This window comes from Gambusia affinis, linkage group LG21 (genome assembly GCF_019740435.1).
Source record: "Gambusia affinis linkage group LG21, SWU_Gaff_1.0, whole genome shotgun sequence".
Lineage (NCBI taxonomy): Eukaryota > Metazoa > Chordata > Actinopteri > Cyprinodontiformes > Poeciliidae > Gambusia > Gambusia affinis.
In genome coordinates this window covers 11,072,529-11,085,264 of record NC_057888.1, presented here as the reverse complement: position 1 = coordinate 11,085,264, position 12,736 = coordinate 11,072,529, and the positions used below count along the sequence as shown (strand labels likewise).

At 38.5% G+C, this 12,736-nt stretch overlaps 1 protein-coding gene across 1 annotated transcript; it reads left to right on the top strand.

Moving 5' to 3' along the window:
- The first annotated feature begins 207 nt into the window (after nt 1-207).
- On the top strand, nt 208-10,982 carry cdk8 (cyclin-dependent kinase 8). The gene is made up of 13 exons (XM_044105577.1): nt 208-681; nt 3,671-3,746; nt 4,002-4,112; nt 5,852-5,992; nt 6,781-6,838; nt 6,922-7,053; nt 7,145-7,288; nt 8,185-8,254; nt 8,448-8,520; nt 8,602-8,699; nt 8,862-8,940; nt 9,560-9,718; nt 10,034-10,982. Exons 1-13 carry the CDS (start codon nt 554-556, stop codon nt 10,157-10,159), a joined length of 1,395 nt encoding a protein of 464 aa, XP_043961512.1. The 5' UTR covers nt 208-553; the 3' UTR covers nt 10,160-10,982.
- Nucleotides 10,983-12,736: the final 1,754 nt, after the last annotated feature.

The following is a 12,736-nucleotide window of genomic DNA, read 5'->3' as shown; positions in this document are numbered from 1 at the left end:
TCATGAAATATGTATTTCAGGAACAATGCAGCTCTTTTACATGTTGAAAACATAAAACAAGAAAAATATTAGTACACTGCAATGCCGTAATAAAGGAAAGGAAGAAAAGAAGAAGAATCGTTTAGAACTAAAAAGAGCCGACCAAATTATCCGGATCCCTAGGAAAAGCCAATATTCACACCACCACAACTACAAGGTCTGTCTTTACGACGTTTTTCGACACTGCCGTGCGTGAATACGCCGTCGTTACCGAGTGAAGTGCGTCTCTTTGGAGCAGATACCGGCTGAGAGAGACGCAGCAGCAAGACAAAACATTTATTCGGGCTCGCTTTTCCCTGGACCAACTCCGTTCACCGCGCATCCCTCCTCCGGAACATTACATTTATCCCGACAGCTCGATGTGGAAGCTGGGTTAAAAGAAGAAAGGGCCACGCTGGGGAAGGCAACCAGCTGAAATACCGAACCGAGCTCGTTGGAGGAGCACAGTTGCCTCCCAAAACGACGCTTTAATAAAGGAAGGAGTGCACACACTTCAGGCCAAACAGTGGTGAAAATGGACTATGACTTTAAAGTGAAGCTCACCGGCGAAAGAGAGCGAGTCGAGGACCTGTTTGAGTACGAAGGATGCAAAGTGGGAAGGGGCACCTACGGTCATGTATACAAGGCGAAGAGAAAAGATGGGTGAGTTTGATGAGCTGCAGGCCTCCAGCCAGGCAGCCAGCACCCCTCCCTGCCTCCCTCTCCCAAATACATTTAAATGACTCCTCTCGTTTTTCTCCCCTTCAAGAGGGCCAGGCTTACTGCTGCGTATTCATGCAGACAATTTGAAGATGTGTACTGACTTACTATTGTGACAGGGGCTCTCCTTTCTCTTGAAAGGCATGCTTTTGTTTTTAATAACAGATATTATTTGATATATGACAGTGAAGGCGCTCATTGTTCGGATTTGGCAGATGCATATAAGCTGATGACGTTTACCTATTTATGTTACTACTGTTATTTTCTCTGCACATGAATTAGTGTGAGATTCGGACACAATAATTACTTGAGTAAAAATATCACGGTATTAAAAAGTAGCCCTATAGTGATCCCTTCATTTTTCTGTTTTTATTGAAAAATACCCGAAACTAAGATTGCTAAACATATATGTAATTATATTTATTTAATTACCATTAGTCCCTAGCATGTCTAACAAATATGTATATATTTTTTTTTAAAAAGAGCCCTTGAAATAACTGCTTCAGCGATTAACTCGTTTCCTTTCTTTCCTCTTCTTTTATTTTATTTTAGAAAAGACGTTTTTAATATTTTCTTCGTATGTAAATTAGGGGGTGGGTTCTATAGGCACTAGAGACTCTAAAATTCTCTTTTGTGCAAAATTGTTTGTACATAAATATTTTGGACAAAATTGTTTTGTTTCCACTTTTCAATAGATACATGGGAAGAAATGCATATATTGCCAGGACGTTTTTCTTTTTTTTTTTTTTAAAAAAAATTGCAGTTACACTTTTTTGTTTGTTTTTGCAAGATTGTTAATAATCTCTCTTTTTTTTCTCTTTTTTTTTTTGTTTTACAATAGTACCAATTTACTATTGTAGAGTAGATTGGTGGATTTACTCTACAGTAAAAAATGTTTTCATCTAGAGGGAAAGGGGTTAAACATGGCACATTTGGTCACAATTCCTCACCCAGAAATTGAGAGAGAATACAATTAAAATGCTTGATATTATGGTCATAAAATCACTTGGATTCTACAGCACAAAACATACCAAGACACTGCTTTATTTCAACAAAGGATATTAAGTACTTGAAAGGGGGGGGAAACAGCTAAATTTTGTCCAGATTACCCAGAATGGGCAAATTGTACCCACACAGCCAAAGTTATGCAACAATAAAATAAAACACAATATAAACATCCATGGATCCACAATACAGCAATAATGTCTAGAATGACTTTATGGCTTTCAGTTAAAACAGAAAAGCATCAATTATCCCAATTTCTACTAAAGTGAAATATTGATTCCTCCAGTAATAATAATGTCATCAATAACCACTGATGATTCTTGTAATTAATATATCTAGACATATGCAAACATGTAACACAAACACACCTGCTAAATTTAGCAGTAGATTTAATTGTTTATTGTACAAAATGATCCCTTTTTGAGGAACACCAGTATAACTAGCTGATATTAGGATAATTCAACAATCTGCAACATTTATGAGCCAAAGAAACATTTCCGACCGTTTTCCAAGTTTGTCACAAGCACTAAAACGTCTTCTCTCTTAATATAGTAAAATATTATTTTTAGCAGATGCACGCATTTCTCTCCAGTTACATGAATGATCATTTCATACATATTGTATGCCTAAAACTCTGGTAGATTTATAACAGGTGTTCAAAATTCCCCAAAACCTCAACTTCAGTGAATGTCAATGTTTTCAGCTTCCGTAGTGTTTAACTGGAAAACCCCTTTGGTTTTTCTCTTTATGTTCGGGATTTTATTTTGTTGCTATTTCTATTTCTGCGTGTGTGAGAAACCACAATACAGCTTTCCACCTGACAATATAGTAACAGAGGCTGCCTTTGTGTTTAGTTCGGAGGACTCTAGAAATGTAAATATTGTGCTAATTAGCTGATTTGTTTTCTCCACGATTTTACACTTAAAATACATTTGCGTACACCTGTAACAGAAGCTAAACCTGAAATGGGCAGAACGTCAACACAAGTTGCACTTCGTGAGCCTTTCTAAATATTGTGACATTATGCCATATGTTACTCTTTCGATATAGTGAATTTAATTTCTTTTATGTGATGGACTGACGAAAAATGGTGCATTATAAAGTGGATGCTTTGTGTCATTTTAATGTCAACATTTTAGCAAATTATATGTGTTGATTTAAATGCCACAAGAGGACCGACCCACAGCATAATTCTGCCGTCAACATGTTTCACTGTGGGGACGGTGTGAGACTAAATAACTACACACTTCCTAGTGTTTTCCCACAACCTAGTGCATATAAAGACCAATTAAAACAAAATTAATGTCAACTCTCCAACTTTCTGTCTTTCAGTTATTTTATTATTGAACCCACCAATTGCTGGAGGAAACCTAGAATAAATCTAAATGGATGTTTCCCAAATGTCTCCTGCTGTTTGTAATCAGTTTCCTTTGAGCAGACCGTAGCTGGAAGGAGCCCATGCAGGAGCCATTAGCACAGCCTGGACTGTGGCACCAACAGGAACCACTAAATAAAGCTCAAAGTGTTTAAAGATGTCGCTGTTTATGAAGTAAATCTGCTGTTTTTAGAGCGACTCTGGAGAAGTCACAGAGTTTGGGTTTATGAGAGGATTAGGGCCGACGGGGGGAAAAAGGAGGGAGTTTTAACCAACTCGTTCACGTATGAGAAAGTCCTCCTGCTCTGTTTGTGCCGCACTAGCTGCCAGGCAGAGCCTGTTTCCTCTCCCCTTCTTATTGTTTAAAGTCTCAGAGGTGAGCTTGATTACACAGATCTGGAGGTAATGCAACTTGGCCTCTTCTCCCCAGTTCCCGTGCCAGCTGCTGCCAAGCGGCCCCGTCCTTCATCTCAGTTTGCGTATGGGTCCCTCTCTGGGGGCCGGCAGTCTGGCCTGGTGTTGATGCTGCTCTGCCTCTCTCTGTGTTTGTAGGAAGGACGATAAGGACTACGCCCTCAAGCAGATTGAAGGCACCGGTATCTCTATGTCGGCCTGCAGAGAGATTGCAGTAAGAGTTGCTTCTGGTTTTCCTTTCGGGCTGGTAGGAGCAGCTCACACAACTCTTCACTGCTGCAGTAAAATAATCACCTGTAATTGACAAAAACAATTCAAAATGTTAGAGCAGTCGTCTGCTCTATGTTGTTTTTAAGTTACCATTTTCCATAGTCATTCATTTAAATAATTACCAAGAATTTACTGTCATTGTCATTCACTTTTCGCGAGGTTGCTTAGATATTCCTCTGATTGGGTTTTTGTGCTGCAGCTGCTGCGGGAGCTGAAGCACCCTAATGTGATCTCGCTGCAGAAGGTTTTCCTGTCACACGCTGACCGTAAAGTGTGGCTGCTGTTCGACTACGCAGAACACGATCTCTGGGTAAAAATGCAAACTTTCATAGAGCAACATGTTGTGCGCTGCATATTGTGAACTGTATTTCTAGCCTTCATTCTGTTTTGACATTTTGCTGTTAGAAAATCTTGCAGAAATGTTGGTAAACGTTGTGATGACTTTCGATTTGTGATATATGATACTTTTCTTGTTTCCTGCCTTTGTCATATGTACTTCCATCACTCTTTTCTTGAGCATTGTGATTAATATCATTTGTCTCCAGTGTGAGCATTTTACACTGAGACTCTGTCCAAATGACTAAATATTACGTTAACATGTAAATTCAACTTCACATACCTTGGAGTTTATCAGCCAACAGTCATTGCCCTCCAGTTGCACTCACTGATATTGCAGTGATGATGTATCTGCAATATATTATGTAGCCTTATATTGTATTATATCCATCCGTCCACTCTTCATTCTTCTGTCATTTCCTTTTCCTTTCTTCTGCCATCCCTTCATACGTTCTCTTCTTCCATAGTCCAATCTTTCTCTCACTCCTTCTCTTTGGTTTCTTTTTTATTTTTGCTTTTGTTGCTGCTTCCCTTCCATCCTTCATTCTTTTGTTCTTTTCTTCTTACTTTTACACCTTTGTATTTCTATATATCCTTACGCCCCTTCTCCTTCCTAATTTATTTACTTACATCCTTCTTTACTTATTCCTTCATTAATTTTCTTCTTTCCTTTTGCTCTACATTCTTCTGCCCCTCTTCTTTCTTTTTAGCTTTATCTTCCCTTCCAGTATTCTTTATTTCTGTTCTTCCTTTTTCTCTTTCATTACTCTTTTCTCTTTCCTTCCTTTATCTTTCAGTTTCCCGATCCTTTTTTCTTCTAACCCTTGTTCCATCCTACTTTCCTTCCTTTTATTCTTTTCTTACTGCTCTTTTGTTTTATTTGCCTCTTTCATCATTCTTTCATTCCTTACTTATATCCTCCTTCCTACCTCCTCCCTTCCTTTTTGATGCTTTTCTCTTTCTTTTTTTCCTTAGCTTGTTTCTTTACTTTTCCTGCCTTCCTTTCTCCATTCTTCCCTTGTTGTTTTTCTTTTTCATTCCTTCTCATTCCTTTTATCTTCCCCCATACCTTCTTTCCAACACTTTCCCTTTCTTTTCTTCTTTCCTTTCTTCCATCTTCCTTCCAGTGCTTATTGCAGGGTTTACAGTTAGATGTAGACCTCAATGGAAATACTTGCAATGAACTCTTAATAGCTTTTGGCATTTTAAAAATGAACTCTCTCAATTTGATTCTGGAAAAGTACAGAGCTGGAACATGAAGAATGTGTAGGAACTACAGTATGTTTCTCACTCTCTTTTCTTTCTTTCTTTTTTTTTGTTTGCATTTAAATAAACATTCTCAGCTGCAGCTTTTTGCCCATTTTCCAATCAATACACATAACTGAATGAATGTTCAGTGCCAAACCTCAGCGAAACACACACACACACAGAAACCAAAATGTTTTCCACATTTGGTAGTTAAACCTCTGCTGCATTACAGGCTGCAGCTGCAACTGGCAGACTATCAGAGCTGAATTAAATACCTCTTTCTGCCACATAGCTGCAACACTTACAATGCCCTGTGAAACAAGTGGAAACACATGGCACGGATATCAGCCCTGCCCATCTTCCCTGTAGCTAGCTTAATGTTTATAATTTAGTATGAAAAGCTTCATGTATTTCAACTCAAATGGCAACGCAGACTACATCAACTATTATCTTGTCTTCCCTCAGCACATTATTAAGTTTCACAGAGCCTCCAAGGCCAACAAGAAGCCACTTCAGCTTCCAAGAGGAATGGTCAAGTCTTTGCTCTACCAGATTCTGGATGGCATCCATTACCTCCACACTAACTGGGTGCTTCACAGAGACCTGGTAAGAGGGCTGGCTGTTTAGGTCAATCTGCATTCAATCAGTTAATTATTACATCATTAGGGTTGAAAGTGTTCATTTACTTACATAATTAGATGCTAAACTCGAGTGTTTTTTTTAATAACCCTGTGAAGGTGATAATAATAAGGCTGCTACTAACAATTATTTTTGGGATTGATTATTCTGTTATTATTATGACAATCAGTTTAATCAGAAATTTTTTTTGTCATATTCTGCAGATTTTTTATTTAACCTTTTTTTATACAATATAAAAAATTCTTAAATATGCAAATTAACAAATAATCAAATTTTTTAAATTGGAAAAAATATTTTATTGCCTAAAATGCAGTAATTATTATACCTTTTACTGAATTGAAACTGGGTGTAAAGATAAAACTATGCCACTTGAAGAGTTATGGGTAACTCATATTGACAGACAAAGGTGTTTTAATATTAAATGTAAAATTTTGATATTTTCTATAGTTTTGGCTCAATTACTGCTATAACTGTGTTGTTTTGAGTCTGTGTTCTACACTTAGCGATTTACTACTACAGTACTTGACGATCATTTCAATAATCGATTTGTCACAATTAATTCAATTAATCATCCCCTACATCATAACAAATCTCATAAAAAATATCAAATGTTGATGTTTCTTCATCAATAGTTTGATAAAGAAACATCATTTTTCCACTAGAGGGCAGCAACAAACAATATGAATGTCGAACTTCCTCAACTAAACCAAACAAAAGTTGGAATATTGTGTTAATGTTTGTCTGGTCGCCATCAGAAACCAGCCAACATTTTAGTGATGGGAGAAGGGCCAGAGAGGGGAAGAGTAAAGATCGGTATGTATGGGCTCTAAATGTTTACATCTTTCTTATTGTTTTAGTTGACTTCACCTTCATCAACTAATTTATTCGTTTTGCAGCGGACATGGGGTTTGCCCGTCTCTTCAATTCACCACTGAAGCCTTTAGCTGACCTCGACCCCGTGGTGGTCACCTTCTGGTACAGAGCGCCTGAACTGCTGCTGGGAGCTCGGCACTACACCAAAGCCATCGGTGAGGCGTTGTGCTCTCCTTCTCTTGTATGCATGCGAGCAGCCGTATGGTGGAAAACTCTGGCTTAATGTCCGCTCTGTTTTCCTTCCAGACATCTGGGCGATCGGCTGCATTTTTGCGGAGCTGCTTACGTCTGAGCCCATATTCCACTGTCGTCAGGAAGATATCAAGACCAGCAACCCTTACCACCATGACCAGCTGGACCGCATCTTTAACGTTATGGGCTTCCCTGCTGGTGAGACTCTTCACACACCCTCAGAGGAAAATATTCCAGAGGAAATGACTATTTATTTTAATCATGTTATTATGCCTTTATTCTACCAGCTTTGTTGGTTTTTTTTTAATCTGCGAAGAGATGTAATTAAGAAGATAGCATTTTCCATTCCTGGCTAAGGTTCGTTATTTCCTTAGGCTTTATGTGCTCCGTTAGGATTAATGTGGTCTGCAGGCTCTGAGAGTCAGTCCACAGTCTCTGCACATGATGCCAAGTCACAAACTGAAACGTTTGCTGGCAGGGATGCATTTGGACCGATATTTTCCAGTTCACCTACCTCACCCATTTGTTATCGTTGCTGCTCTCTTTATTTAACACACCAGTTTGTATAAAAGTTACTTCTTGAGTCTTCATTAAAATTTCACCCCTTTTTTAACGTTGCTTGTAAATGGAGTGGGGCTTTAGTGTTGCTACAGTTTGGGAAAAGATGGGATTTGATTTGGGAAAAGTACTAGATTTGTGTTTTCACACTTAATTGTGTTCCCTAAAAGTTATGTCCACCCATCCATCTATTTCTGTCAGTTTCATATATAAAATCTGACCACTGAATATTTTCAGTATGCACCTGACATGTCAGGTATTCTGACATGAAATTCCATGTCATGTTTTCCATGACATAAAATTCTATGATTGCGTTGATATTACGAACTCTGATATCAAATTCCATGTTAAAACACAAAATTCGACATGAATAATGTGTTGGAATCCTGTCACTTAAAAAAGCTTATGGGTGTTAAAACATTGCTTGTAGCTTGTCAAACGTTTTTTATTTTTTGTCTGAAAAAGCGATGTTAATTTGTTCCTTATCCTCCAGTCCAAACAAGTGCAACCTTGCGTTTTTTGTTGTTGTTTGACAGATAAAGACTGGGAGGACATTAAAAAGATGCCAGAGCACTCCACACTGATGAAAGACTTTAGAAGGAACACGTGAGTCTGCAAAAAAAAAAAAAACAACTGTGTCCTAATTTCTTAAATCTAAAATCTAAAACAAAACCAGAGCAAAGCAAACTGTGTCTGCTGGGAAAAAGGCATTTGGAGTTACACATGTTTAACTATCTGTATATATGTGGTAAGTTGACATAAGGAATTATTAATGTATGTTGCGTCATTTCTTTCATAGATACACAAACTGCAGCCTTATAAAGTACATGGAAAAACATAAAGTAAAACCAGACAGTAAAGCATTCCACTTGGTGAGTTTTATTAACAAATCTGTCCACTATAAGTTTGATTTATCTGCTTGTTTCACACTAAAGCCTATCTTTTCTTGACAGCTGCAAAAACTGTTGACCATGGACCCCATCCGTAGAATCACTTCTGAGCAGGCGATGCAGGACCCCTACTTTTTAGAAGAACCTCTACCAACCTCTGAGTGAGCTACTGAAGCACACACATCCACTTCATCGGTCACTAAACATTCCTTAGATAGACTCACAGGATGCAGAGTCTTGAATGTATCTCCTGGTTAATTAGATCTGGCTCCTGGAAATAAGCATATATACGTGACCATTTTTCTTTGGCTTTTTTCTTCTAGTGTGTTTGCAGGCTGTCAGATTCCTTATCCCAAGAGGGAGTTCCTGACAGAGGAGGAGCCAGAGGACAAAGGAGACAAAGTAATATCCATTTGGTGTAGTTCCCTCTTCCATTCAGTTTACAGGGCCTTATAAAAATACTCAGATCACTTATATTTTCTTTTCTTTTTTTTCCCCAAATGATCACAAACTTCTACATATTTCATTGGAACTTTATCAGGCTGGGGAGGCAGAGTCTTAATCAGAGAAGCAGCCAAGAGGCCTATATTAACTGAAGGAGCTGCAGAAATACTCCAGCTGAGCAAAGACCTTAAACGTACAGCCAGAGCTACTATACAATGGTTTAGATCAAAGCATTTTCATGTTTTAATATGTCCTAATCAAAGTTCAGAGTAAAATCTGTGGCCATCTGGGGGAGACTTGACTGGTTTTATAAAGATTACAGATGTTTAAATGCAAATGCAGGCCACACTTTTAGTTTAGTTTCAAAAAATGTGTATATGAAAAAAGAACATGTATCATTTTCCTTCCACTTTGCAACTATGCACTACTTTGTTTTGATCAATACCATAAAATCCCAATGAAATGCATTGAGGCTGTAAAGTGACATATGATAGAAAAAAGTTGAAAGTTTTGCCGCTCATAAGTTTTTATTGACGGCCAGATTCACATTTATAAAATCTTGTTTTGCGTTTCGTAGAAAAACCAGCAGCAGCAACAGGGAAACAACCACACAAATGGGGCAGGCCACACCGGCAACCCTGACAACAGCCACGCCCAGGGCCCGCCGCTAAAGAAAGTGCGAGTTGTCCCACCCACCACTACCTCAGGTGGCCTCTTAATATCCTCAGACTACCAGGTGAGTTCTTCTGTCCTGACATCACCATGACGCTCAGTTTCGCACACTCAGGTCTTTCTTCACCATGCAGGAGATATTTCAGATAGAACATGTAGGACATCTTTAGTCAGAAAGACCCCCTCCCACAAATAACAGGGATAGCTCTGGTCTCTGTCTTCAATATTTTTTTCACCTTAAAAAAATGACAGAAATTGCTATGTGACCAAAAGAAACCTCACTAATGTCAGAAAGTTTCTAATTTCATGCAAATTGTGTTTACAAAGACATTTGGCTAAACCGAACCTTGTTATATATTCATTTTCTTTGACCCCACAGCGTTCGAATCCACATGCTGCCTACCAGAACCCTGGACCAAGCACATCACTGCCCCAAAGCAGCATGGGATACTCCTCTACCTCCCAACAGCCACCCCAGTACTCCCACCAGACCCACCGCTACTGAAACGCCCCTCCTTGCACATAAACACACGTATTTCTAGAACACGTACACACACAGCTCTCACCACGCCCACCTGAATGAATGTACTGAGGGATGTGGGGAGGCCTTCCCCATCAACCAGTCAACTAATCAACCCTACAGAGGGCGCTATATCGGCAGCAGTCTGTCAACAAACTCTACTTGTTCCAGACAACAACCATAAAACAAATCCAGTATTAGAAACACAGCGTAGAGCCTGAGTCGTGAAACAAAAAGCAGGAGGTCAAAAATAAACAGAAATGTGATTGAATCCAACCTGTTTCTGCTACTCAGACGTGATAAAACCGACCAAGAGTCTCTTGTGTCATCTCCTCTCCTCTGCGACTGACCCTCTCCCAATGCACCCCCTTCCTGTGAAAGCTTGGATGAACCTGAAAGCTGCTATGTGACTGCTGGCCATGACAGATTCCCAGCCTTTTCCTCATTTCCGTGTTTCCGTTCATGTGAGGGCTGAAATGAGCTGCTGGGAAGCATGCTGGGTGGATGCATATCTCCAGCATCTGTAGAGTGGATTTTTTTTTCTTTTTATTTCCAAAGGACGACAAAGAAAACAACAAGATTTTAGTAGTTTATAATTTAATCTGTTGTCATGGTTTTGTTTTCATGGCAAGAACAGCTTGTCTGAGCCAAGCACTCGGCCTCTTGCTGTGGGTTAAAGCCTTAGAGTACATGACGACAAAATCAACCAGTGGCATGGAGGAAGGCCGATTGAACATGCATTGTACTGTAATGTACTGAAATATTTTACATGAAACAAATATCCTGACAATAAAAGTGGAAACATTAAGTTTGGTGATCATTTTTAAGGATGTGTGGAAAAGCATCATGTCCAAAGATGACAAGATACAAGACGGATGTATGGATTTTGTCTTTGCTTTAAAGCAACTCTTCTTCTCAAAAGCAGAAAAGTTACTTCATCTTTGATATTAATTAAGGATTTATCAGTCTTTAGAAGCTAATTCCTAAATATTACGGAACAACAAAATAGTATGTTTGAAAACAGGGTAAACGTAGCTTTAGCTACATAGTATGATAAGTTCTTAAAGTATTAATATCCAGAAAATAAATATAAAGTTTTATCCAAAGTTTGGTGTTTTAAAGACTGAAAGCAATAATACAAGCAAATTAAATGATTGTAAAGCAAATTCAGGTGGGAGAAACCTTTTCCCAATTTTTTTCGACATAAAACTCATGAAACCAATACTTATAGTGGAGAATAGATACCGTGCATCCTAGAACAGTGTACAGTATCCTACTTCCAGTGAATATATATAAACTGTTAATGTTCATTTCACCTCCAAATGACAAGAATGTCAGCAGATTAGAACAATGAAGCTTGTGTACAAACAAGAGGTCTCACTTTGCCCTGAGCTTTAGACGTGGATTTATGTTTGGAAAAACATGTTTGTTCTTCAGTCCCTGAAGTGATTTGTGGTTAGAGTAGCCAGAAGTTTTACTCAAGTAAGAATTGAGATACTTCCTGCTAATACTCAAGAGTATACAGTAAAACTACTCCTAGTTGTACGGTTTCTTTCCCCAAATTTTACTCAAGTAAATAAAATGTCCATTTCTGGGTGTGTGTCTACCAGCATTTCAGATCTCAAAATTTAGTATTTGTTGTCCATTACTGGGAAAATATCTTGAGGTTAGGCAGATTAGACAGAGAGAGTATGTGAGCATCCTTTTTTACATCTCAGTACAGACTTCCAATTAAATTTAGGTCTGGATTTGTCTAGAGCATTCTAACATATACATATGTTTTGAACTAAACAGCTCCGTTGCATGTCTTGCTTTATATTTGGAGTGTTTACTCTGCTGAAAGCCAAAACTGTGCCACCATCTCAAGTATTTTGCAGCCTCTTAACAGGTTTTCTTCCAGAATAGCCATGTATTTAGGACCATCCATTTTTAATTTCTACTCTGACCTGGTTCAGTAGCCCTGATGAAGAAAAACATTCCCACAGCATCATGCAGCCACCATGGGGATGGTGTGTTCAAGAGGACATATAGGGTCAGTTTTCATCTAAGCCTGCCATTTCCAATGTAGGCCAAAGAATTTAAAGCACCTTCTTCCATGTGTTTGTGCTGCCTACAGCTTTGAGGAAAGCCTGAAACAGGACTTTATTCATGTCACTCTTACATAAAGGCCAAAGATGTGGACGTAGTAACAAATAGTTGTCCTGTCAACAGATTCTCCCCATGCTGTGGGTCTCTATAGCTTCTCCAGAGTTACCTTTGACCTCTCATCTGCCTGTTTGATTGATGCCTGCCCTGCCTTTGTTTTGTTTTAGTAAACAGCCATGTCTTCTAGGTTTGCTTAAAGTACTGTTTCTATTTTTAGATTCTGAATTAAAGTAGCCTACTCTGTGACATTTTTAAAGCTTGGGATATTATGACCTGACCCTGATTTTAAAATTTCAACAACTTTATTCTTACAACATGAAGGAGAATATGGTATTTATTGATCCAAAGAAACTGAAGTTGGTTTAAAAAAATATCTGGTATTTGTTTTTTCGAAGGCTTTAGGACTCCAGCAAGATG